The sequence below is a fragment of the Lemur catta genome, chromosome 8 (assembly GCF_020740605.2).
Source record: "Lemur catta isolate mLemCat1 chromosome 8, mLemCat1.pri, whole genome shotgun sequence".
Lineage (NCBI taxonomy): Eukaryota > Metazoa > Chordata > Mammalia > Primates > Lemuridae > Lemur > Lemur catta.
Window position 1 is genome coordinate 4468010 of NC_059135.1, and position 27860 is coordinate 4495869.

Genomic DNA, 27860 nt, shown 5'->3' on the forward strand with positions numbered 1-27860 from the left:
ATATCACTCTGAGTCCCACATGAACAGCTTTATCAAATTTTCTCTAAGGAGATTGTGCAGCCCAATTTTTTTTAATGAAACGCAGACTCCTTATGCATTTTTCTAGCGGTGCAAACTTTATGTTGCACAGACAGCAGCCGGCGAGGTTTTGCGGCTGCAGGTTACAAAGCAGCTACCGCAGCCAGAGCTTCAGGCTGTGCTATTTCATCCGCTGACTGTGCTTCAGCCGTGAGCTTCTAGGTTTCCATCACATCCACTTTATGCCTAATTTAATTAATTGTATCTTTCAAATTAAAATTGATGTAGCACATTAACTCGCTACCACCTTCAGTCGCCAAGCCTATAGGTTACTGATTATCTCACCTGAAGGAAACCGCGGCGGGAACGTCGGCCCAAGGGCACCGCCAGCCACGACAGCACTGCCATCTAGTGGCTCCGCTGTCATCTCCGGGCTCGCCCCAGAGCGGCTGGGGCGCCGGGCAGGATTCCTGAGACCTGCAGCAGAACTCGCGAGTTAAAGGGCAACGTTCAGGAGAACCACAGCAAACTGCTGGGTTCTGACATATTCCGGAACAGCCAAATATGACATTTAAAGAAGAGTATTTGCTCCATATGGTATGACACGTAAACGGTATTAATCGCAAAGTATTTTCAGATTACAAGTAACCCAAGAAAAGTTGAGGCAAGGGATAAAAAAAAGCCAAACACAAACCTCAAAAGCAGAATTAAATCATAAAGTTTGATGGTATGTGAATTATATCTCGGTAAAGCTGTTATTTAAGAAACAAAACAAGGCAAAATTCCATCAACGTTCCCATAAGGACTTTCTTTCTCAAGTGCTTTGGCTCCTGTTTCTCATGTTGCTGAGGATTTTAGCAGATGACTCCACCTCTGTCCGCTAACCCAGGGCGGGGTGCAGGAAGGAGGGGTGTGAACGCAGCAGCCGAGCGCCTGGGTTCCCACCTCAGCTCTGCAGGGGATGCCCTGTGGGGTCTTCAGCCGGTTACCTGCCTTTTCTGTGCCTCAGTTTCCTTGTCTGTAATCGCTACATGCAGGAGACGTGTGGGAGGGGGAGGCACAGAGAGCGTGCTGGCCTCGTGCAGTGAGGACCACCCAGCACGGTGCAGGTAATGACGAAGATGAAGGTGATGAAGACGTGGTGCCGCGTACGAGGGTCCCTGAGCTTGTGGGGTTTACCGTCTAGGCCGAGGCCAGGGACATCGGACAGGTCATCGCCAAGCCGTGCTGAGCCGTACCTGGTGTCAGTACCTGTTCCAGGCATTCACTGAGTGCTCCGGCGTCAGCCTGGCTCCCAGGTGAGGAACCTGGTGCCACAGCCCTGGCTGAGGGGCGGCACGGCAGCCAGCAGGTCAGAGCCAGGAACTGAACTTGGGAGGAGAGGAGGGAAGAAACCTTGTCCTGAGACTCTGGCGTGGAGCTGAAACCTCAAGGACGAAGAGCAACTGAGAAGTCTGGGGAGGAGGGAAGAGCACCAAGCAGGAAGGACGAGGACAGGGACTCTAAGAACTGAGTGGCGGCCATGCAGTGGGGACACAGCAGCCGGAAGGCGTCTCAGGACTCAGAGTGGGGTCCCCACCCGAGCACAGCGGGGGGCTAGGAAAGACCCTAAGGAGGTGTTTTCTGATTAGACCTGAATTTAAAGACCCCCAGTGCGGCCAGGGCTGCAGCACCAGGTTCCCCACCTGGGAGCTGGGCTGACGCCAGAGCACTCGCTGAATGCCTGGAACAGGTGCTGGCCCAAGGTAAGGGCTCAGCACGGCAGGGCGGTGACTGGTCCGATGTCCCTGTCCTCGGCCTAGACGGTAAACGCCACAAGCTCAGGGGCCTTCACACGTGGGACATCTTCATCCCCTTAATCTTCGTGGTCACTAGCACTGTGCTGAGTGGCCCCCACTACAGACAGAAAGACACCCAGGCCGGGGATGGCGGCTCAGGCCAGGGCGCTGGGACAAGGGTCATACGAGGTCACGGGCCTCGGTGTGCAAGTAGAGGGAGGAGTCGGGAGCTGCTCCCCACCCAGCCGGGGCCAGGCGCAAAGGCCACCTCAAGCGGACTCGTCCACTAGGCAGCTGATACCTACGGCTCAAGCTCAGAGGGATCTCAGCTGGCAGAAACCCGAGAGCCTCGGTGAAACGCACCTGTGAGTCCGCCTGGGCCCCGGGGACAGCCAGGGGGTGTCCAGAAGCACCTGCCCCCGACCACCTCACACAGATGAAAATGTAACGAACGGTGCAGAGAACAGCTGTAACCCCACCACCTACCTCCAAAAACCCAAGTATGTTCCCATGTTTACCACTGTACTCGTTAACTGAGCCAATTAAGTCACAGACATTTCATTTCGGCCCTAAATACTTGAACACGTACTTTCACAAGGACATTTTCCTACGTAGCCACTGGGACTGGGACATCCAGGGAACGGCACAGTGGAGGGGAGGCTTGGACGAGCTGGACAACGTGTCGTGTTGGGGTCAGGGTCTGAATGGCGGCCAGGGGGGGCACAGGTAGGACAGCGGGGACGCGTCCTCCACCTGGCAGGATGAGGCGAACACACCAGGTGCCTGGCTGGTGGTGGGCAGTGGCGGCTTCTCACCTGACGTGGTGACTCCCACCCGTGCCCAGGGGTCTCTGTGTCTGCACGGGGCCTTCCCCCGCTCAGGGCTCCTCACGGCTGCGCGTCTCTTCAGCTGGGAGCCGCTCAGGAAATCACTCTTGCCTTTACTCCCCTGTTCCTCTGTGCGACTCGGACCATCCTCTCCCAACAGCAGACACGTAATAAAACGTGCTGAGAACCTGCCACGCGCCGGGCCACGGGAGCCAAGGTGAGCACAGCCCGGTCTTCTGCTCTGAGGCTGCTTCTGGTTCAGTGGCCACGGCAGAGAGAGGTCTGGGCCAACAGGCTGGGGGAACCCGGGGTTTGGGGAAGGGCCCTGAGCTGGAGCTGATGTCCGGGGCATGGGGAGGGCCTCACTTGGCGGAGCAGGTGACAGGGGCTACGCCGCGTGTGCCTGCAGCACCAGGTGTGCACAGGGAAGGGCACAGGGATGGGAGGCAGGTGGTTGTCGCCCCAATGGGGAGGGGCGAGGAGGGCACGGCACTCAGACACAGGCTGCCCGGGAGAGCCCCTGCGTGAACGCATGAACGACCCTCGTCGGCGCGAGAGGAGCTGCAGTCAGGCAGGAACCCGAGCTCCCCTGAGGCCTGCTGCCCTACACCCTGGCCTTCCACTTGGGAAACCCTGGCAACAGGGGTTCACGGCCAAAAACAAGTTTGGAAGCCACTGTGACGGGTGCTAGGGAGTCATTAGAGGCTCCAGAGCAGAACAAATCCTACCTGAGCTGTGTCACCAGTGAGCAGGAAAGCCCGTGCAACTGACAGGCTCCCAGCGGGGCCTGCACACAGCAGGGGGAGGCAGGCTGTGGCCTGCAGGCAAGACCACCCTCCCCACCCAACACACGGCCTCGGGACCCCTCCTCCTTTGTCATTCTTATGAAACTGCGTTTACGGAGAATTCACCACGTGCCAGACAGTGTGACCAGAAGTTTGAAAGAGATGCACTTCGGTCCTTGTAGGTCTAGTCAAAGCAAAACCATTTCTTAAGAGAGAGGGTCTCCCATCTAATATATATTCAAACCAAAACACAGTCTCCTAATTTGTACAACATCCTGTGTCTACACTCTTCTATGAAACTAGGGAAATATCGTAGCGAAATCTTCAGAGGACGAAAGCTAGTGGCCGCCCACGAGGCTATCCCAGGCACAGTGAAACTTACAAGCGTAAGGGGACTCCATAGCTGTCTTCAAATCCAATTCTTACTGCCAGCCCGGTACGACAGTACCTCCTAGAAAAACTGAGTTGAACCACTAAAATTCTAACATTTTTCTATCTTTGAAACACTTCCAGGAGTATTAATCAATGTCTTGATTAATGGCATGTACATAGAATTTAAGACAAAGTAAAGGCTCTTCAATCCCCGGAGAAAACTTGTAATAGCAAAGTACGATCATTATTAAATTAGAGCATAACCAGGAACGCACTGGGATTAAGGCCCTGCATGGCAGGGTAGGGAGTGGGCCTGTGACACTTCCCAGTGGCCACACATTACTAAGCATCTATCTCCCGACAGGGAAACCCAGGCTGACGAGATGGGGAAAGTACATTTTATTAAGCTTTCCACGGCAACTCGTCCTGTTCCGTGCTCACACCCTAAGGAGGATGTTCTCACTGCATCGGAAACAAGGTCATTACGGGCGTGATTTAAGAGAACTGCTTTTATTCTCCCCCCTAATAAAGTTATCTCTTTGCTGGCTTAGAATGCTCTCACAACAATTCTTTCAGTCATCAGTGCACCAAACACGGCTACATCGACGACAACCTCCTCTCGCTGAGGGTGACCCAGCCCAGACCTGTCCCGAGCACAATGGCACGTCGCGGTGTGAGATGGGAACATGTATTTACGCCGAGTCCCCATTCACCACTGGGGCATCCTCAGACACCTGCAGCTCTGTGGGCTCTGGTCCCACCGCACCCCCCGGGCTGCAGGCAGGCAAGACAGACCCGGACGCCCCTTAAGCACAAACATTCCACCTAACCCCTTTTTATTGTTCTCACTACTCCTGGAACTTTCTCTCAACCTTCCTCAGAATTCACCAGGGAAACCCTTCCATGAAAAAATAAATTTGACTCTCAGAGCAGCTCTGAATTTCCCCCCAGACTGTCACTGTTAAGTGTCAACAGGCCCCCAGCAAGCGGCGGTGGCGTCACCCTGCAGCCAGGGACAAGCCCAGGAGGTGGGTGAATGGACGGATGCGTCCCTGCATTCAGATCATCTCGCCGGGGTTTTTCTCATTCCACACGCCTCTCTCTCATCTGAATTCTCTCTCGCAAGATGAAAAATGGTTAGTAATTACTCTAGGACTGCATCTGTTTTCTACTCCGAGACTCCACCGGAAATACCAAGATAAGTTCATTTGAAACCTGATTGGAATCGTGAAGATAAAGGCCGGCTAGCTCAGGGATTGAGAGCAGCCGACAACTGTTTTAATTACTGCGTTTATACCGAGCTCTGCTTCAGAGCCTGGGCTTCATCCCATTTTAAACGCTACATTTCTCAGCCCTCAATCGCTTTGCTATCAGCAATTTTTAGGCTACTACACTTGAAGGTTTTGATTTCTGATTCTTATTTTCCCATTAGCCTACTTGTGCCTGAATCCACACTGCTTCGGGGGGACCGACTGCGCTAACTGAAGGGAAGCACTGGATCCCACAGATCCAGTTTTTAAAAACTGGAAGGAAGTGGGTTCGCATCTTCTCAGTGCCACGGCAGGCGAGTTTCGGGAGCCCCCTTCGTACACGGTTCAGACAGTGGGAGCCAGGACTGCTCCAAGGCTGTGCACAGGGCAGCCGGTATTTCCACCTTCCGCGTTTTCCCGACGTGGGTTCTTAACTAGACATGCGCCATATTTGGAGGGGGAAATGTCTATGATATTAAGAATGAAAACATTTATCTACTATTTGAACTTCCCAGACTTTCTACAACATAGTTTGCTTGTGGCTCTGGACATTAAAACAATGTGAGCGTGATCAGTTCACAGCAGTCACAACAGTAGTAATTAATAACTGCTATCGATTGGTCTTGTTTCTTTTTACTAAAAATCCTGGGGGAAGAGTGGCTGAATTGTTCAGCAGGCTAGACGAAGAAATGGCTGTCTTCAAACATAAAATACCTCTTCAAGCAGGAAAAAAATTATCTCATCAATGAATGTTGGTAATATTTTCAAGAAGAATTTAATTTCTTTTTTAGGTGCGATGATAGGGAAGGAAAACAAAGGGCACTCAAGTAATTAGCAGACAAACCGTGGCTACGCACAGAGCATGTGCCCTGCCATGCAGGGAACGTTGACACAGGAGAACACGATTAACCACTCTGGTCGCTTAACAGGTCCAACAGCTGTTTTTAATAAATGAGCCAGTGTTGTTACTTGAAAGGATCAGACTTCATAATAAGTTAATAGGCTCCTAAAGTAGAGGGAAAAAGTGGCTCAAAGGACGTGGTGCTTTCCATCCCGTATCCCATTGGAACCAGGCACAGCCATTCCAACATCTCCGTTTAACAGCGGAAGAATGCCTGGGGCCCAGAAGGACCCGGGGACCTCCCCAGGGGCAGAGCAAGGCCAGCGCACCCCCCCGGGGGGCTGCTCCCCGCGGGCGCCTCTGCCTGTCTGCCCACAGCTGGCGCCAGCGTGAGGCCCAGCACAAGTGCTCGGATTTGCTGCATCCCGTGATGACGCAGTCTCTGTGCTCACACCACCTTCCCGGCCCAGGTGACGGCTGCATTTCTGCTACCATGGGCATTCCCAGAAGGAGGAAATAGAAGGCACCTCCATTTCACAGCTGGGTAAACTGAGGAAGTGAGACGCTGAATCATCACGAATGGTGATTCTGTCATCCAGCATTTGTTCGCCCGTGGGCCACGATCTGGGCGTGCTGGCTTCTTGGCTACCGAGCGACGTCCGAGATGAAGATCCGGTGTGTATCGAGTTCCCAGGCCTCCCGGGGAGTAGCTGCTACTGGAGCACAGCTGTCTGTATGGAAGTTTCTCAACAGAAATCACAGTTTCTCTGCGTCACGTCATTAGCATTGGCTCAGCTTGCCTTGTCATTAGCAAAGTTACAAGAATCACCTGGGCTTTGGGGGGTTTCATTTACTTCATTTTCTAACTAGAATAGCTAAATCATTCCACCTGAGTTTCATTTTTGAAAACTTGGATGCATCTGTTTCAATTTATCACACTTATTTTGAATCAAGTAGAAAGACTGAATGAAATACGAAATGTAAGGCTAAAATGAGGAAAAGTTCTGCCTCCTGGACTCTCAGTCAAGTATTTGTGTAGTGGGCTACAAGAGACCTCAAACCAGCTGCTCTGGTTTCAACATGTCTTCTTCCCTGTTTTGCAAAGGCTGGAGGGGCAGAGGCTCAGCTGCTGGGCACCAGGAAGGCTGAGCGTGTCGGTCAGGGGCAGTGCCAGGTGCCCCTGAGCCTAAGTCCTTTGACTGCCCTCTCTGGGCTGCGGACGAGAGTGCAGCGTCAGGCCGCGGGCACACACACAGCTGCACATGCTTGCCGGGTGGAGGAGGGCGGCGGACACGTGCCGAGGGGCCGGGCTTACCGCATTTCTCTGCACCGCGCAGCAGAAGCACCTCATGCAGTTCGGTCAACACAAAATGTATTAAATCACTGAAATGAATTTGGATTCTGTTTGAGACCACTGGAGAGGGATAAGATTTCATGCCTACAACCAGATCTTAAGAAATTCCATCCTGAAAGGGCCAGGAAGAGAAGGAGAAACCTACAAAGGGAGAGAAAAAGCAGCTGCCCTGGGTTTAGAAGAACAAGACGACTCGGAGGGAGAAGGAGTGTGACAAGGTCTCCTGAGCGGGTGAGGGCAATAGGAGGGACAGCCACTGGATTCAGGGAGGAAGGTCCCTGGTGAGGCTGGGATAGATGGGTAGTGCTGGAGGGGGGAGCAAGGCAGGGAGAGGGAGGCAGGAATCGGGACAGGGAGACCCTTCCTTGATTCCAGAAGAGGGAACTGGCCCAGATGAGGGGATCAACAGAAATGGCCAGAAAGAAGCCAGTGGCCTCACAGCCCCCCAGGTTGCTTCAGCTTTCTGGGCTGGGCTCGTGCCTCTGGGAAGATGAGACAGACCAAAGGGAGCTCTCCTGCTGCCCCCTGGTCTCCGTGAGCACCGGCCACCAGCTCCACTGGGCAGAGACCCTCAACCTGACTTGCAGCCCTCGGACCCCTGGCTGCAGTCGTGTGGCTGCTCCCTGGTGTGCCGTGCATAGCTGCTCAGGTGTCCTCCTGCACCTGCAGTCCAGCCCACAGACCAGCATTCTCCTGAAGCCTTCCTGAACCACCCTGCCTCTGTCTGCGTTAGCTTCCTGAGGCTGCTCTAACAAGTTCCTGCAAAACCAGCGGCTACAAACAATGTCCTCACAGTTCTGGAGGCTGAAGTCAAAAATCTCTCTCGTTTGGCTGAAATCAAGGTGCCGGCAGCACCACGCTCCCACCAAAGGCCTCAGGGACAACCTAGTCTCGCCTCTCTCTGCTCCAGTGGTTGCTGGTACTCCTGCGGCCACGTCACACCTACTCCCACCAGGGCATCTTTTGATCTCTCTGCTCTACCTCCACGTCGCCCTGTGTGACAAAGCTTCCTCTGCCACCACTTACAAGGACATGTGGGATTGCATGCAGGGGCTGACACATTCCGGATACTTAATCATGTCTGCAAAGACCCTACTTTTGGCCCTAAAAGTACTATATTCACAGGGTCCAGGGATTAGAACATGGCTATCTCTTTTCCCACCCACCACACCAACTTGGTACAGGGATCGAGTATTCCTTGAAGCTCTGGAATCTGTCACTTTGATTATCCTGGCATTGACTGTGATAATCCACCAAAGGCAATTTTCTTTTCTAAATCCATCAGGTTTTCTCAGTCGTTTTAATAAAATTCTGAAATGATTTTGAGTGTTCAAAGACTTGTTCTTCAATTTAAGCTTCTATGTTATTTAAATCTTCTACTTCAGATAATTTTATTATCGGGTAAATACACACATGGATTTAAAAGTGGGTCCTTACAAAATCTGGCTTAGTTGTGTAATTTGCCAGCAAAAGGGGGAATCCATAAAAGCCTACCTAGTCCCTGGCGATTTTCATCAAATGTGTGTATTTTAATCATATCGACGCCACTATTTCCAATGAGAAATCCCATCATCCTCTGGCTATGAACTTCTCCTTGCAGTAAAGTCGACCTGGAAGCTCCCTGGTGACCAGGGTGCAGGAGAGAGGCCATGAGAGGCCACTGTCCATCCACACCCACAGCGCGGGGCACCGTGGACCAGCTCCCCTCCCCATGGCGGGTGCTCCCGGCAGGCCCAGGACGTGCACGGCTGGCCCTGCCTGAGCTAAACGCTAAGAGCCTGAGCAGGGGAGGGCCCTGCTGCACGGCAGGCTCGCAGAGATGCACAGGGGAATCCAGCGAAGGTGCCTCTGGGGCTGGAACAGCCGTGGCCGGCAGACGCCAGCTTAGAAAGGAACGCTGTGAAGTCGCAGAAACAGGTTCCAGTGGAAACTAAGTAACAGTAAATAAGTAGTCTCGTGTCTTTTTAAAGCAAGTTATTAAAAAGGATATAAAGACCCAGTTTTACTTAAAAAGTTTTGAAAACTGATCAGATTTGTAATGTTATTACTAGCAGGTGGGATCACAGGTGATTTTTACTGGTTTGATAGTCTTCTGTACTTTTACAAAGTTATTTTAATCAAATATGAATGTTTAAATATAGGCAAGTAGATAATATGTAAAATATACATAAGTGCATATTTTAACAAACAGATGTGAAGCATAACTTTGAAAAACGAAAGTCCATGCAAAGGACTGGGTGACATTTTAGCAGGCCCAGGCATCGTCCTCCTGCGTTCGAGGGCAGAACTCACCCAAGCACAAGCCAGGCTGCCTCTGCCACGCACCCGGACCCGCCGGCCACACCACGGGACAAAGGGACCAGCAGCGAGCTTCCCCAGCGACCGGCCGACTGACCGGGGGATGGCACGTGGACTGGCTTTTCTCACCACTCCCCTATTTGGACCATATTTTATGGCAATCAAGTTAATTATATGTTATGTTGCAAAGATTTCCTTTGTATATCATTAAATTTCTTCAAGAGCTTCCTAATTGTTCTCATATCACACAACAGCGTGAACTGGAACCACAGTGTCTCCTTAACCACCACGTGGGGAAAGAGCCTGCCAAGGAAGGGGCAGAAAACAGGAGAGGGGGTGTGGCTCGTCCCAACCTCTCTCGCACAGCTCTACTGTTTAAGTACCAGCTAGTAGCATGAGACGGTGACTCGATGCAAACAATCTTCTGCAAAGGGGAGATGATAATGCAAACCTTGCCGTTAGAGAAGGAAAAAGAAAACCCAAAGACTTGGGCTCGCCCTGCTCAGCAGCCCCGGGACGGTGCTGGGTTTCCTGGTGCAAAGGACACACCTGGCTCCTCCATGTGTACAGGTGAGCAGGAAGTGCGCTGTCGCTCCCCCCTCCCCCGCCACCCCGTCCCAGGCAGCAGCAAGACAGTCTGGCGGGAGCTACAAAGACCCCCACACCAAGAGCCCAGAGGGAAAAAACTCAGCAAAACACAATGTCCAGGAGAGGATCCAATGCTATCAATTTCCGATCTGATTTTAGGATAATTTTCACTCATATTTATCCTGAATTACTAGAGTTTTCAGTACATTTAGTATAATTATTAATATTAGGATATTTGCTGAGGTCTGTAATCAGGGAGCATACGTATGAAATCAATGTTTTTCAAACCATTTTAGCAGCAGGTGTTTCTTCTTCCATAAGAAAGGGCCCGTGGAACTCTGGTTAATGGGAAAGGCGGAGCCAGCGGCTCTGGCTGACCTGGGCCCGGCCCTCGCGGCTGGGCCTCGTCCCCACTCACACCGCAAGTGCTCCGAGGACGGTGTCGACTATCCACGGTGCCGAGAGCAGGCGTGCAGCCCACAGCGGCTGTGCCCAGCCTCACCACCAAGCACCTCACCTTCTGCCGGGTCTGAGTGCTCCTCTCAGCGCCTGGCACGTTCTTGAACTGTCACCCCGGAGCTGGGGCCACAGCTCTGCCTGGGCAGGCTCCCCCCCACATCCTGATTTTCAGGGGCCAGTAAAACATTCTTCTGTGGCACTGAGACAGTGCTCTGCGAAAGCCACCCTGCCACAAGGGGTGTCACTCTCTATTCTGACGAAACCTCCCACTGTACTTCTCTTCCTTCTCATGATTTTCTGCCAAACTTTCACTATTCCAGGGATTGAAAACTGTACAACTCTCCAAAAATATATTTTTTCTTATAAATTCTGAATCTAGACACTCAATTTCTAAGTATTCCAGTAAAGAAAACTTGATTTTAAAAGAATAGTTTGTGATTTGATATATTTTTCATTTGAGGTACCAAAAGTATAATTAGTCCCCCTTTACAAATAAATTGAATTTTTTTCTGATCTGAGATGCTACAATTTTTGAAATTTTAATGGACTTCATGTATTTAAAAAACGGGTGAAAACAAAAAATAAATGGAAAGTGTCAGGGAGGAGCCATCCTAGGGGGAACAAAACTAGGAGGGAAAAGAAAAAAACCTTCAAGAAACTAGAATGCCCTACCCAGACAAATACAATATATATGAGTCTCACCCCTGCTGGGCCCCAGCCCACGGCCCCGTGTGGAGGGAACACATGGCTGACGCCCACCCCCGGCCTCCCTGCCCGGGCCGGGTGCTCCCTGGCGTGGACCAGAGGCCTGTGCCCACCTGCCTTCGGATCCCAGGACGCAGACACTGAAGCAAGAGGCCTGGGCCGTCCCTCACGCCCGCAGGACGCTCGGTGGGCTCTATTACAGGAGAATGGTGGACTAAACAATGACAAATCTATTTATTATAGTCCATAACGAAATATCTTTGGCCAAATTTTCATTCTTCTGCAGAGCAAAAAGGAAGAAGGAATTTGGACCACAATCCTTTAACCACAGTAATTTCATCATTTTAATTTTGTGCCCCCCTCAATTCCAGCGAAACTTTCCTTCTGCCTTCGTGTGCTGCTGATCCAGTAACTTCACACACTTTATGGAGTGTATTTTATTACAGGTCTAAATGGTCTCTTAAACCAGGGTGTTAGTTTTATTATATCTGTATTCTCCATGGTGACAGCGAAAAGAAAAAATACGGGAATGAGAATACGCCTTACGAGTGCTTTCGCTGCCCCCTCGTGGCAGTTTACTGAATTACAGAGGCGCGTGGACACAATCTGGTTCTGTGATCCACGTATTTATTTTATTACAGGAAGAAAACTGTGCGAGTTTTTATTAGGTAGTTTATCAGAAATAATCTATATGTCGATTAAGGTATTGCATTTTACTCAAGAACCCTCAGTGTTAAAATGTCTTGCATTTTATGAAAAATAAGTATAACTTAAAAGACCATTTTAGTTCACTACCAGGTTTTAAAATGTAATCAATGCCTTTTAAGCATAACATTTACAAAACAGAGCTAAGACTGTGCAGTCAAGAGACACAGACCTGACTTCTAGTACCTGCCTCACTACTGAACGGCTCCCTGCCAGAACCGGCCTGCTCCTCTGTGGAGGGAGGGGTCGAGCCAGACGGTCTCAGTCCTCCCAGCTCCGAAATTCTCTAAGTCTGTAGGTCAGGCAAGAAAGCAGCACACATGCAGACACTACCTTGATTTTTCATTTAATAACAAAATCTTGGGGCAAGGATGGGAGTATCTCCTAGCATCCAGATGACTACATCAGTGTTTAACATTTTTTATTACAGTTTACACACAAAATTAAATAAGATGCAGTTTTCTGAAATTCCAAAATTCACATACCAAAAAAAATTCCCTTGAACTATGGCTGCACTTGGGGACGATTCCCAGCCCCTCCTGCAGACACAGACATGTGCGAGTGACAGCACCTTGAGCATCTCTACCGGGGACACAACCCCTCAGCCCAGGGACAAGGGACGCACCGGATGCCACCTGCTCTGCTGTGCTCGCGGCACCCGGGCTGATAACGCAACAGTGACCCAGATGGTTCACATGTGGAATAACAAAGTGCGATTTGTATGTTCACCAAAGAGGGGATGTGTTTAAGTGTCTGGGAAACATGGGTCTAGGCGACCTTCTAGGCCCCCCTGTCCAGATGGGCCACATGGAGACCCAGAGAAGGAAGAAACGTGAGCCAGCGGGGGAAGCTGAAGCCATGGTCACCACTGACATGCACGGGGACCACAGCGGGCCACGGCCCTTCTCCAGAACTCAGTTTCTGAATGTGGAAATGAACGTGAGTTCAGAGGGCTTCAGGATGCGCAGCTACAGGGCAGCACCACACTCGGGTAACTAGGAATTTCGCCTTCTCTCTGCTCCCCTCAGGACTTACTTCACCCCAGATATTTGTCTAAGGCGACACTCAGGGTGTTGATCAAACCGCCCACCAGTAGCTGGAAGAGCTGAAGAAAGGAAGCCACTTCTGATGTGGCTCACCTCCCAGGGTCACAGCTGCACACAGACCCCAAGACCCACGCTCGGGGCCGTTCGCACAGGGGGAGCTGGGCTCTTCAGCCTTGGCAAACCCACCTGACGAACCCAACAAGGCATGTTTATAAGAGCAGCAACGACCTGCTGGTCCCCACGTGTCCTCAACATGCCACAACTTTTCCCACCTGACACAGACCGGTGTTTCCTAACAGAACAACTGACTGCAGACGGTGAACTTATTTTTATAGTAAGGGAAGACCTACTTAAAATAATATTTGATTTTTTTCTCTCTATAGACTGATAAAGGTTTTCAAAATGAAAATACCCAGCATGGCCAGGAACTGCAGGAGCCCTGAATTGGAACAGCTTCATAGGAAGCGACTGGACACCAAGGATCCAAGGCCTTAAAACTAGGCAAGTCCTTGACTCAACAGTCTCATTTCTAGAGACCTAAGGAAATGATTAAGGACTGAGACAAAGATTTCTGTAAAGAGAGCCATGCACTGAAGCACTGATCCTAAATGAAACATATGGGGGAAGAATCCAACTAAATGTCTAATAGGAGACTGAGCCAAAAAGTTGTTACACTTACTCAGTGAAATGAAATGCAAACATCAGCAATTATATAGTGCAGAAAAAGTATTTACAGGTTGGGTATCCCTTGTTTGAAACGCCTGAAACCAGAGGTGTTTTGGATTTGGGATTTTTCTGGATTTTGGAATATTTTCAGGCTACTTCCAGGCTGAGCGTGCCTCAACTGAAAATCTGAAATTCAGAATGCTCCCAGGAACGTTTCCTTTGAGTATAACGTCAGCACTCAAAAAGTTTCAGATTCTGGAGCATTTCCAATTTTGGCTTTTTGCATGAGGGTTGCTCCACCTGTATGTCAAAGAGGAGGCTGTTAAACTCATGATGCACGACAAGCCGTCACTTTCAAGCATGTGGCTGGCACACACACACCCCAGGCCCTGACACTAATTGCCACCGGGTGGTAGTGTGTTAAGAGTGGTTTTTATTTCCATATTTCATATCCTTTAAAAATCATCTCTCTCTTCTCTTTGGCAAATTTCAAAAAATCCAACTAACTCAAAGTTTTTACGATATACTCTTCTTTTAGACAAATGATTTTGAAATCTACTCTTCACAGTTTACTTTTACCTACATCAGGGAAGACGGATAAGGCTGCTGGCATAATTGCTCCCCTTGTCACCCCATTTCCCGTGACTGCGCTAGGTACACAAACTGACCCCAGATCCCAGGGACGCCCCAGATCTGCCCCGAGCCTCACTCCCCAACGTGCTCTGGGAGCAAAGGCCTGGCCAGGCGCCCCTGCAAGAACCATGTGAAAAATATCCAAGTCCACGGGGCAAAGCCACCCTTTCTCAGGTCAAAGAACTTAACAAGATTACCTTTACTAATCTTTCATGAACGGAACAAATTCAGTGCTGCTCACCTAGTGGTCTGTGGGTAGCTCCTTAACAATGAATGAAGGTTACTCAAAATATGGCTATGTCCGTATTGTCTAAGGGGAAAAAATTATAGAAGACTTCAAAATAACTGGGAAACACCAGCTACAGACTGTGACAACTTCCGACTATCCTAGTTAAGTAATATCATCTTATTCTTTTGAGCAAAGGCTCCATGGAGGGTTAAATAGGTCAAAAAGTACATCACCATTTAATCATTTTAAAAACATTAGGAAGAGCAGAATGCCATGGCATTATGAACAGATTATGAACAAAAATAAAAGCCATTTGTATGCATTAATGATACATCAAGCTAATTCAAGCTGGCTAAACTCATTAGAGAGGAATCCTGGGGCAAAACACTGCCATGATGCCACAGTGCAGAAAAGTATTAAAATAACCATTTTCTGTGTCATTGATAAAATTAATTCTATGAGCAAAAGAGATGAGTCTTAACACGAACATCAAAACAGAGAGAATTTGCTAATAGTGTGTTTACGGATCGAATTCTGGCAGTGTGAGGGTTAACGCGGGCATTTCTGTGCACATGTACGAGAATCCACGCACACTTAATGCTTCCAGTACGAGAAGCACAGCATGAAAAACTCTAGACTTAGGGTAAGAAACTGCCAGAAAAGATCAAAGCCTCTATTAACATATTATTCTACAACACTACTAAGTAAAAGATTACTTATTGTCTCTGGGTGTTTGTAGTATCACCTTGATTACAAGTTTAAGATGACTTCTTCCCATCATTTCTGAAAGAATCAAAATGCCTTTCCTTAAACATTCCTTGTATCTGTATCATAGGCTATTTTAAACATTATCAGGTTTCATACCTGATCCACATTGTGAAGGCCGCTGCAGTCTGTGGAATACGGAGCACAAGGATAGTTCAGACTCGCCCCAACCTAAAAATTTATTTTGGATGGGTGATTTTAAGTGAATCTTAAATCATATTTGTAATATGAAATAATTGAACTATTATTAAGAAACACTTGGACTATTCAAGGACAATCACCTCAAACACATTCTCAAATTAGTCCTGAAAATGTTTGGTGCAGCCCAGTAACTAATTTCATCTTAATACATCTGTATTTAGTGAGTGTGTGTGAAAGAGTTTGCCCCAGCTTCTGTGCCAGATGTGTGGCTCGTCTGTAAAACACGTGCTTTTGCAGCTTCACAACTATAGGAATTTTTGAACCCAAACTAATGTTTTTCTAAAAATACTAACTCAAAAGTGTTTTCAATTCATTGTGCCTTTTAAAAAAAAAAAACTTCTGAATATATAGTCTACTATACAAAAAGCTTTATTTTAGTTTTGGTATTATTTCAATTTGTGACTTAACCCTGTTATAGAAGCAGCTTGTTTGGTTAAGAAATTGAGTGAATTTGAAAACGCACATGCAAGCAGTATTGGCAATGTCATGCTTTATAAAAATAATGGCTTTAATACATTTATGCACACTCCCATACAAACATGAGCCAGGACTCCAGCACAAAGAGAACCACACAAACCCTTCTTCATCACACACACTCCCTCACCAACAGGCTGAATCAAAAGTTACTTGACGTCAACACCAGATAGGTATCTTTCCCATTTAGTGAGAGATTATAAACCAGGGGCCAGATGTGGGCCTTTTGGAGGCAACTTGCACATTCTAATTTCCATTGGATCACACTACGTTAAAAGCTAATGGGCAATGACAGCCAATGACCCTAAAGTTAATGCTGACACCAGGGTGGCCTTCAGACCAGGCCTTATAAGACAATCAATTAACTTCAGAGAAACTTGAAAAATGCTTACTTCTCCCCGCCCCCACCCTGAGACAGAGTCTTGCTCTGTCACCAAGGCGGGAGTACAGTAGCATCATCATAGCTCACTGAAACCTCAAACTTCCGGGCCCCAGTGATCCTCCTGCCTCAGCCTCTGGAGTAGCTGGAACTACAGGCACATGCCACCATGCTTGGCTAATTTTTCTGTTTTTTGTAGAGACAGGGTCTCGCTCTTGCTCAGGCTGGTGTTCAACTCCTGGCCTCAAGCTGTCCTCCCACCTCAGCCTCCTAGAGTGCTCGGATTACAGGCCTGAGCCACCGCACCAGGCCAAGGAGTGCTCACTGTTTTTCTCTCTGTGTGTTAGCATAGCCACCACACAAGTGCTACTTGAGCCTTACATAGATGAGAACCTTACTTTATGTATTCTTTGTTCTTAGAAAGTTTTAAAATATAAAACTCCTTTAACAAAATATAATTTAAGCAGCCAAGCCTTTTTTGCACTGTCCTAATACAAACGAACCACCCATCTGTCCCAGGAGGTCATAGAAATGTGACTTTTCAACATAGAAGGGACAGAGGATGTAGAATATGGTGACAGTGATAGGGACAGATGCACAGTGGAAACTAGAAATGCTGGTTTCACCTGACACCAGCCGCACTACGTGACTTTGGAAGCAAACATGTCCAACAATGTGGTGCCCAGCTGCAAACTGGCCCAATAAGATCTACTGTCCTACATCATAAGCTCTTAAACTACGATATAATTATTAGTCATTACTACAAATGATAAAAAAATTAACACTTAATGACTCATTAGTTTGCCTTTTCAATATACATCCAATGCCTGATTGTACACATATATATGACTTGCTTTCAAAGGTGAAAAATCTCATTTTTGGTAGCACTCCTTTGTCAAACACACACACACACACACATTAGCTCCAAGCTAATCTCTAACATAATAAAGGAAAAAAAGAACAGCAATGAAAACAAATAAAAAAGGTCACCCCAACAATGAAAATTAAGCTGGTTTCAGGAAAGAATAGAATAGGCCTAATTGACATATCTTTTAACGGCACCAACAAAAGACTGTGGTGTCAGCAAAACTAAATGGTACAAGATGATGCAGCACTCAGGAGAAAAATCCCAGAAGACGGTTCACATTTAATGATGCTCTAGCACATGCAATTAGGTTGTACAAACGGGCCCATTAATATAGCCACCCTTGTTCTGGGCACTCCTGTAATTAGCACCAAGCAGCTGCAGACATTTAATGGGAAATGCAAGTCTTTGTACACCAGGATTTCAACCTTCGGAAAGCAAGGATGGAAGCGAGCTGAGGCTCTCTGACTTCCCGCATGACCTCGCCCCAGCTCAGGCTCTTGCCAGGGGTTAGAGATGCCCAGGTGAGCCCTCACCAGGCAGGGGTGAGAACCAAATGGAATGGCTTCTGAAAAAGTGCTTTCCAGAACGTTAATTGCAACACAAACAAAGAGCCAAGGTGATGGTGTCAAAGGACTGGCACAGACAGATCTTCCTAGAACAGGGACTGCTCCACCAGAGAAGCGCCCACCCTGCAGGGTGATGCACGTGGCGTGCAGTCGTCAGAGGAAACCCTAATAATCAGTAAGGCTGTGGCCCCACTAGCAAGGGGCACACAGAACCGTGACACTGCGGCTGGCTGCCCCCACATACCTAGAACCCAACTATCCCTCCCAACGTGAATAACACAGGCCTGTCCTGTGATCTAACAACTATTATCAGACCAAAATTCTACATGTAGGTTTTCCTACTGTCCTACGAATATAAGCTTAAGAAGCTACCAAGTTAAAGTGTTAGTGGGGAGTATGCCTGTCACATGTATAATGTGATGCTGTGAATTGGGATTTAACAAATAACTAGAATTTTTAAAACATGCACATAAGATTATTAAACCTTGTATACAAAACTGATGTTGGGAGGCTTAATAAAACAACCCATAAACTAAACAATGCTGCTTACAATTCAGATAAATCTACGTCAACCCACGCGGGGAGCGGGGGAGGGAAGGACACCAAGTTGACAACTACTCTTCCCACCCCTCTCTGGCTCTCCTCACATGCCCCCCGTGAAGGGGAGCCCACTGTGCTTCAGGCATCCGGGTACCACAGACCCCTCAGCTACCACAAATACACCACAGTTTCAAAATCACAAAGTATGCCCAATAAAACCGAGGGTCTATTGGCTCTATTCCACAAAATGTCAAAATATACAAAAAACTGATTCTGTCTCATCATAGGGTTGAATAAGACACTGTGACACAAATCACTGCGTTCACCCTGTGTCCCTTGTACAGCACTGTCACCTGCAGCAAACAAGCTACCGACACGGGTGCTCAGTCCGGTGAGAAATTCTAAAGCATTTGAAAATAAATTTGCAATCTCTAAAAATCTAACTGCAGGGAACTAAAATCCTGAGCGCGCCAGCAGGAGACCACGGACAGGGCCCACTGTCCCCCTCCCAGGCGGGCGAGTGCAGGGCTCCAAGGCACCGGGTGGCTTTCCGCCTTTCACACTGCCTGGGTCTTGGGAAGAACTGAGTTTTGTCGCGAAGTTATAACTATTTTAGGTCACTGTTGGACAGGTAGGATGCAAAATACCCTCAGCAACACTACCCTTCCTGACCTTCCCAGAGACCTCACTATGACGCTACCACAGACACATGCTTCCCAGAAAAGCTTCTGCCACTCAAAAAGTTGGTTCCTTTATAGAAAGTGGGAGAAATTTGTCTTTAAAAAAATTGCAGCACCAGAGAAACAACATCCACAAGAATGAACTTTATTTTCCGTAATCCTGTATCTTCCCGAATCCAGGGCCTAAGAGGACAAATGACCAGGGACTTTCAAAAAATGTAATGCTGAACACAGGAACCACCATTTTATCTTTGAAAATACAGAAGCCTGTGTGTAGCTAATCTCCCAGACACCCCAAGCAGCACCACGCGGAATCTGACGGACGGAGACAGCGGCTGGGGGTGGGTCTCGGAACGAGGGTGCCTGCAGCCCCCGGTGCCCAGTCCCACGTCCAGCCTGCCACCGCCCCCAGGGCTCTGCCGGGCACCCAGACAAACAGATGGTGACCACGTCCCCAGTCAGAGCCTGCTGCCCAGGTCAAGGAGAAACTGGGAGTCTGTTAATTCTCTAAAGGTCAATCTTATTTGAAGGAACTTCCTCGTGGAGACCAGACTGTCCTGTCCTGCGAGCCAACAAACTCGCAGCGGGCAGGAGGGAGGACGCCCCCAGACTGCCGGGAAGGACCACCAGAAAGCAGCCGGGTCCAGCATGCTGTTTCTGCACCCTTGGGCAGGACACAGTTCACGTTTGTGTGTGACGGTTCCAGGTTAACGGAGTGGACCGTAACTTCATGGAAGTTGAGAGCTCACCTGTGCTTCCCGCTCTGCCTCTACCTCCCGACCAGACACGCGTGTGGGGGCGGCTGGTGCTCAAACGAGCAGACACAGTGAGTGGATGAATGAACCAGCCTGCCCGTCTGCTCCATACCCAGGACACTGAACAGACATCCACCTGGGAATACCCAAAAGCCACGTGCTAGTAGCTGTTTGACAACTACAGGGATGAAAGAAAAGCAAACAGATGCTATGATTCTCTGTGAATTTTACAATTTTCCTTCTGTTGTCAGACACTAAGAAGTCAAAAGTTAAAGCAGCAAAGAATGAGGTCCCTGTCTCATTAAGTAAACCTGGGTAGCCAGCAACCAGGAGCTCGGATTCCCCAAGGGCCACCTGGCTTGCTTTCTTATTTATAAGCTAAATATTACACGAAAATGATATGCCTTTTATTTTCTCTTCCTACAGAGAAATAAAGATATAAAAGTAAGTACAAATAAGCCCTCGGGCATAAAAGAAGCCAAAGTCAAAGTCAAAATCTAAACAAACTGAACCGTGAGCAGTAGTGACGTTGCGGCTGGACGCACCCTCCGCCCGGCCATCCCCAGGCCTGCAGGTGGGGCCGGTGCATCCTCCGGGCCCAAGGACCCGGGTTGCTTCTGTGTTAATGACAAAACGGCCCAGTGCTGCGGCCAAGTCCAGGCTCTCGGTCGCGGATGGAGGACACAATCCAGCCTCTGCACCCTGTCCAGTCACAGAACTTTTCTGAGCCTCGATTCTTCAACTATAAACCCTACAGTTTTTCCCCTTGAGGATGCTCATTGTTAAGGATGGCTGAGTCCCGGTCACAGCCCCTACCTCGTTACCAGCTACTTTGATCACTGACAATGAAAGAATCTGTGGTTTAAATTTTTTTAAAAAAGGGAAATACATAAAACATATAGGGTAACTCTTATTTTGAAAAGTATCTTCATATAAATATAAATATTTTAAGAAGAAATAAAATCACAAGAATCGCAGAAGTTTGTAGCATCACAGGTGTTGTGTCCCTTTCAGATTCTATAAAATCCAAATATTTAACAGGAATGTATTATTTCTAAAAATAAGAAATAAAACAAATGGGTATCTCCCAAGCCTGTGAAAACCGACACTAATCACAGCATCACCCCATGAGCTATCCCGGCAAGGGAAATACTTTAATATTTTAAAAGAATGACATTTGGAAGTATCGTTGCCTTTTCTCCTCTTGCCAACACCCTAATTGAAGAGGACAAGGAAACGCTTCCAATACACAGTTGACCTCCTGATCACTGCCTGGAACATTCTGGATGTGCTATGGACTGAACATCTGTGTCGCCTCTCCTTCGTCCCCCAAATCGCATGCTGAGGTCCTGACCCCCAGTGGGTTGGGTGCAATGGTGTTCGGAGGTGGTAGCGCAGGAAGGTGATTAGGTCACGAGGGTGCAGCCCCCATGAGGGGGATCAGGGCCCTTACGAGAGCAGACAGGAGACAGGGGGACCTTCCTCCCTCTGCTCCCCACCACGAGGCACACAGCAAACCAGGAAGGGGGACTTCACCAGACCCCAGATCTGCACCTTGATCCTGGGCTCCCCAACCTCCAGCACTGTGAGGAATGAATGAACGCTGCTGAAGCCACTCAGTCCACGGCCACGCGTCACAGCAGCCAGAATGGGCCAGGACAGGACGATCACAGGAAGGTGCCATACCCTGGCGGGCCCCCCGTATTAATTAATTTACATGATTATTTTGACAAGATGAATTCGTTTAATTATGGAAAATTCGTATTTGCCGACCATGATAAAGGTAAAAGCAAAGCAATCAGTGTGGGGAATAAACTCACACCTACAGCTCAGCTCGACCACCTGCATCAGGGGCCGGCAAGCTCTGTGAAGGGCCAGAAGCCCATTGCAGGCTTCACAGGCCGTAAAGTTTGTTACAACACTCGACTCTGCCGCTGTCACCGGGGAGCGGCCTGAACCCAGCTGTAGCCCATCAACAGGCACCGCTGTGCTTCAAGGAAGGTGTATTCACAGCAACAGGCAGGGCCAGATCGGGTCGCCGGTCCCCAGCTTGGGGACCCTTCGTCTACAACATTCACAGTAACTTCCACACGGGTTTGGGCTACGCAATGGCGAACAGTGACCTTGCCCTGTCAGGCCCCTCCTAGAGGAGCCCCAGGTGCTTCCTCACACGTGACTGCACAAGTCTCAGCAACGCTCAAGGAGCTGCGCACACCGGCGTGGCCCGTGCCGCGGTTCGCAAGGCAGGTGTGCTACCCACAGGAAGTGCTCCCAGTGCCGCCGGCACGAGGGGCCCAGGACACAGGCTGAGCGGGAGGGAGAAGAGGCTACAGGGGCCCAGCAACTTCATGCTGCTTCAGAACCGGCTTTGGGACAGGTGAGAAGACAGGTGAGCTGTGAGGGGGTCAACAGGGAAGAGATGAGCTGAGGAAGGGACCCGGCTGTTAGAGGAGGGGGAGGAAATGCAAAGTCTGCAAACCGACACAATCGTTAGTAAAATAGTGAAAGCGTGGAATTCCTATGATTTCGCCAGAAAACTAACTTAATTATTTAAAAGAAAAGCACAGGTTGCCCAAGTCCCACCAGGAACAACTGTATAGCCAGTGTTTTTATTAATATTAACAAACTGCCTTTGGGATCAGTGCAGGGGAGGGGTTTAGGCAGTCTCTGAAGAGTCCCTGCCTGGCTGTCTGCTCTGCTCCCTGACAACAAACCTGGCACCAGAGCAGGGGGCACAGAAGTGGCTCTGTCCTCATGGATTTAACCCAGAAGGGGAGAGGGGCCTAGGGTTGACTTACCGTGACTGCCATCAGAAACGGGACCCTCTGCCACAGGCAGGCTTCTCCCAAGTGTCCAACTCTGAAAGAGCCACTTTATCCCAGACCTTCCTGCCCCAGGTGCGACCCCCCCCACAACCCACCCCACACCCCTTGGCAAGCCCCCCACAGCCTGGCATGTGGCATCGCAACCCTGCACCCTACGTCATCCCCACTGCGGAGCCTCACGCGCCTCTGGGACAGTCCCCGTCGGAGGTACGGCTGTGCTCGGAGAGGGTGGCCGATAAGGGACATAACAACATAAACCAGTTCCCAAGTGCTGGTCCTCGCTGCTCTCTCCTGTCCTGGGATTCTTTCTTTTTCGGTCCCCACTTAGCTCTCCCTTCAGTTTATTCCCTCAAAGCCTAACATCAGATGTTTAAATGCTTCTTAAAGACAGGACTGGATAAATGATGATTAAGAAACAGCCACGTGCAGGTCTCACGGAGCAGGCGAATAAATACTCTAGAATTTTCATCCCGTACACAGAAAGGTCGTGTAATGCGACAGGCAGGGTCATTCTGGGCAGATGGCTGCCGTCTCCACTAAGCACGTCATTTACACGGAACAGAGCTGACAAGCGCCCCTCCAGTGGAGTGCTCACCTCTCGATCCCAAGCCCGCCTGTCAAATGACTTTCCTGCCACTCACGCGCACAAGTGATGCCCTGCAGGCAGGACGGTTCCCTTGAAGTGCCTCCCGTATCATAAAGTGACAATAAATTCGCAGCAACGAGCATTTACCGTCCTGGAAGACCCTCTCCACGTTCAGCCCGTACGTGGCGCACGTCTCGTAGTACGTGCAGCGCTTCAGGTCGTTGGACAGCTTCCGCGCCCGGGCGTCGTCGATGACCCTCGGGTTGCTGGAACTTATGGCATCTGGAAGAGAAGACCAAGAAGTCACAACACGGTGACAATAAACGGCTCTGATTACTTCCTACAACTTAAGGTCCCCAGGTCGCTCAAACCTCGTCCCCTTCTCAGTAGAGATGCAATTCCTTTATAAATCTGGAGTTTTTAAGACATAGTTTACCTCCCAAAGAATAGTCTCAAACACCAGAATAGTCATTCACTCATTAGCGGAAATTTGTCTTACAGGAGAGCTTCTGAAACGGAAATAAAACAATGTCCAGAAAGATCAGAAGGAGTAAGAGCTACACAGGGCTCTAGAGGAAACTAATTAAATAAAATAGAAAGAAAGAAACCACAGTCACTATTTGCAGGTCACCAGGTCACCTTCTGTGCAGAGCACCTTGCTAAATGCACTCCTTGTATGGGCATATGCTTCCAGGTGTGGTCTCTTATCCAGTCACCCATTCAACAAATGCTCACCGAGCCCCCAACAGGTGTCTGGGCCCGCTCTGTGCACAAGGACGCCCCGTGAACACAACAGACAGAACCGTGTTCTCAGGGAATGCGCGTTCCTGCTGCCCAGAGAGGGGGCAGAGCCCAGGTAAGCAGCGTGTGAGGAAGGACTAGGGGTGTGAGCTGCGTGGTGCTAAGGGAGGCAGGGAAGGCGTTCAGAAGGCTGGGGTGGCTCTGGCTTTACAGGAAGGGCTCAGGGAGCCCCCCCACTTGCAGCAGGTGAGGGCGGCTGGGCACTACCTGGGCAGAGCACCTGAGGCAGGGGACGCAGGGCAACAGGTGTGTCTCGGGGAGATGCAGGGGGAGGGTAGGAGTGAGGTGTGTGGAGGGGGAGCCCCCGAGGGCCACAAGCACGTGTGGAGTGAGCCGCTGAGGTTATGACAGAACTCCTGGGGTCACAGGTGACTTGGATGCATCTGTGCAGAGACGTCTCGGCACCAGCCCCTGCCTGTGCACGCGATCCCAACTGCGCTCACAGGAATGTCAACAGTGCTACGCCCACGCACCTGTCACGGACTTTCTAACCCGAAGCTGTTCAGAGGGCTTGAGGAGCTCATGCAGAAAAAAACAATCGGCAACTCTTTAAACAAAAATCCAACAGATTCCCCTGCTACTCAAAGGAAGAGCAACACGAGTTACACGAGATAGCAACAGCCTTTTAGATTTTGTTTACTTCTGTGTGGGAAGCGCATTTGGCACTCCAGTTTCTGAACTATATTGAAAAAGTGACGTCTTGACGAAATAACTGGTTCATTTTTTCCCTCCATCATTCTCTCTTCTCCTATCTTTTTTCCCCGTCAGCCCTGTGGAATGGGTCTGAACTGATGTTTCCTGATGACCCTCAGGTAAACTACCTGTGATCAGGGCTCTCACTGACGGTGCCACGGCCTCCACATTCTGTCCCCTTACCCGGGGACAGAGTCAAAGAGCACCCCCTCCTGTCTTCTTGTCTTACCGATTAGTAAATCTGACTTGCATTTCACAACACTTAAGGAAAATAAGAAGGTATGAACATTTTTAAAGAAAATATAGTAAAACAATTAAACATCTGTAAATTGTCAATGCTTTAGTACAGTGTGGAGACTCCAGGGCCAGAGCACCCACTTTATCCAACCTGGGCCAGCAATCCCGTAGGCCCTCTGTCCTCAGTGGGATCCTACTTAGCTCTTGTCAAATCTCGGCTTCAAGGTGCACCAAGCTGGCTTCTGTCAGCGCAAGGAGACAGACTTTTAGACTTGTGCTCTAAGTTTCAGTTCTATACCAGTCTCATTTTTCATTTCACCTTTAACTCTGCGGCTTTCTATAGATACTGTTTTCCCCTCAAATCAATTTAATCTGCAAGTCTTTAAAACAGAGCCTGGTTAACAAACACTAGACAGCTGGCTCACCAGTCACAGCCCGTCCAGGTATGAACGTTCAGGCAGCTCCGTGAGGACTGCCGGGAACGAGCGCTCGCCCCTGTGGGCCGCTCCCCACCATGGGCTGAGACCCGGCCCCACGCCAGGTGTCCTTAAGGAAGAAACTTAACCCCTTCTTCAGTTCCTTCTCACTCCAAAACCTCTGACCTCTAAAGCCACCCACCCCTCCCAGCAGGGAGGGCAACCGCAGGTCCCCTCTACAACCTGCCCTTTGTCTCCGGCATCCTGAGGCGCAAGTGCAACAGCAGCGAGAATGCATGGGCTTCGGGGATGCAGGTCTGCACCTGCACGTGGAGCCCCCAACCCCAAGGCCCACGCTCACCCCACCTTCCTGCCCCCTGGGGTTCCAGGGTGTTCTGCAGGTCTAGTTAAGGACCCAGACAGTCCCGTGGGTGGGGAGGGCACCCCTAACTGAAACACCCCTTCCCTGTTCACCTGGGGCGTGGCCGGGCTACAGTGAACAGCCGGAGTATGAGGAGTCTACAAGGCACTGGGGAGGCCTGCCAGCTCCCCCGGAGGGCCATCCTTGTGCCCAGACTCAGAGCCTCACCTGTGGCCTTCCTGGGGATTCGACAGCTGATAGACAGATGTTCAGAGAATTAGTGGAAATAAAAGGGAGTCATTTCTTTTAACTCAGGGATGTCGGTTTCGTTAGTGTTTCCCCAAAGTCTCTGAGTAGCCGCTCACGGCCTCCTCTCCACAGACACACAAGCCACCCTCCTCACCTGGGGCAGGGACAGGGAAAGCCGTGCTCTGGATCCGGAGCAGGACCTCAGTGAAGCACACGTTGAAAGGTGAGGAGCAAGAGCAACTCGCGTCAGACACCCTCATGTGCCCCGTGATGCACGGAGGCCCCCACGAGCTCCTCTGTGTAACCTGCCAGCGCCCAGAGAGGCAGAGGTCAAGGTCACACGGCCAGCACCAGCCACACCCAGGCGCAGGTGGCCCCAACACCTGGGGTCCCCGCCACCTCACTGCCTACTGACAACGCAGGTGTGCGCTGGAACACACTGGTCAAAGCGGATCTTTCCTGCCCAGCTGGGGACAGAACTGCCACTCCCCACGGTGAGTCCACAGCGACTGACTCCGCTCAGGAACGTCTCGGCCAAGCCACAGCAAGAGGTGCTTATTCAGAATTAATTTCTACAACTTCAAGGCAGCTTTAAGCAGAATCCACCTGAGAGAAGTACCCACTTTAAAACATGACTTATTAGGCATTTTCAAGACGCCACCGCAAATATGACAATTCTGTATATTGGTAACAAGAAACCGAGGACTTTTTATTGTGTGGCCTTGCCGCCTGGTGACCGCCAGAGGGCGCTCTAGGCACAAAGAATCTCTGCCCAGCCCAGGTTAGCACCAACCTGTTCAGGCCTCCCGCTCTGAAGGCTGCAGGAGAGAGAGATCCCAGGACACCTGACACCTGTCTGATTTCAAAATCGGGAATCTTGCGGGGGGAGCAGGGGGACACGGGTGCTATCCATGAAAACCCAACTCTAACAATCTTACATCTAGCACACTGAGAACATGCTTTCTGTTTACTTCAGGCTACTTTATTTCCCTCAACACACATGCCCACCTCCATGGCCGGGGCTTCGGCAGCCAACTGCCCAGCCTGAGCCCTCTTTCTTACGACATCCCGAATCGACTAGTGCGATGCCTGTGTCACCTCCCACCCCCGAGTCTCACTCTGTCGCCCCAGCTAAAGTGCATGGCATCATCATAGCTCACTGCAACCTCAAACTCCTCTGCGCCCGGCTAATTTTTTCTAATTTTTGTAGAGATGGGTCTCGCTCTTGCTCAGGCTAGTCTCGAACTCCTGGCCTCAAGTGATCCTCCCACCCTGGGCTTCCAGAGTGCTAGGATTACAGGCATGAGCCACCGCGCCCGGCCCCACATAGCTAATTCTCAGTGAGAAAAGGCTAACGTCAGGAAGAGCATACTAGATATGCTAATTCCACTCTGTTAACCAAAAAAAAAAAAGAGAGATAATACAATTTTTCTTGACATGATTATTTGTTAAGTTACCCATGTTTCTGACAAAGCGGTTTTAAGGTTACCATTCACCTGATTTTTTAAAACATCCCATGTGACATCTTAGTGAGACCCCAGTGGTACACCCACCCAGTACAACAATGACTCTGTAACCAAGAACAAGGATGCTGTGTCTGATCCCATGTGACGGTCCCTTTACTGAGAACAAGTTTTAAGTGACCTAGAAGAAAACAAGAAATGTGCCCAGTGTGGTTCTATACTGAGGGACCTGCTAGATTTAAAATAAGATATAGATTATAAGACATTGACAAATAGAACAGAATAAAACAAAACTGCTATGTCAGAAATCAACATTATTTTAAAGATGCACCAATAGTTAAAAAATAAGCTTTTTGATTGCTTATAATTTTATACCACAGAGAATTAAAATATTGTAACACAGAAAACAAGAGAAAATAGATTTTACTTTTCTAAAGTACTTGGGTG

At 49.5% G+C, this 27860-nt stretch overlaps 1 protein-coding gene across 5 annotated transcripts in view; it reads right to left on the minus strand.

Moving 5' to 3' along the window:
• The window catches only part of AGAP1 (ArfGAP with GTPase domain, ankyrin repeat and PH domain 1), a 507675-nt gene that overhangs the window by 269145 nt on the left and 210670 nt on the right, over positions 1–27860 (minus strand). For all 5 annotated transcript variants that reach the window (XM_045560337.1, XM_045560338.1, XM_045560336.1 and 2 more), the window contains exon 6: positions 23341–23475. In XM_045560337.1, coding sequence (XP_045416293.1) covers positions 23341–23475 — 135 coding nt within the window. The remainder of the gene's footprint in view (positions 1–23340; positions 23476–27860) is intronic.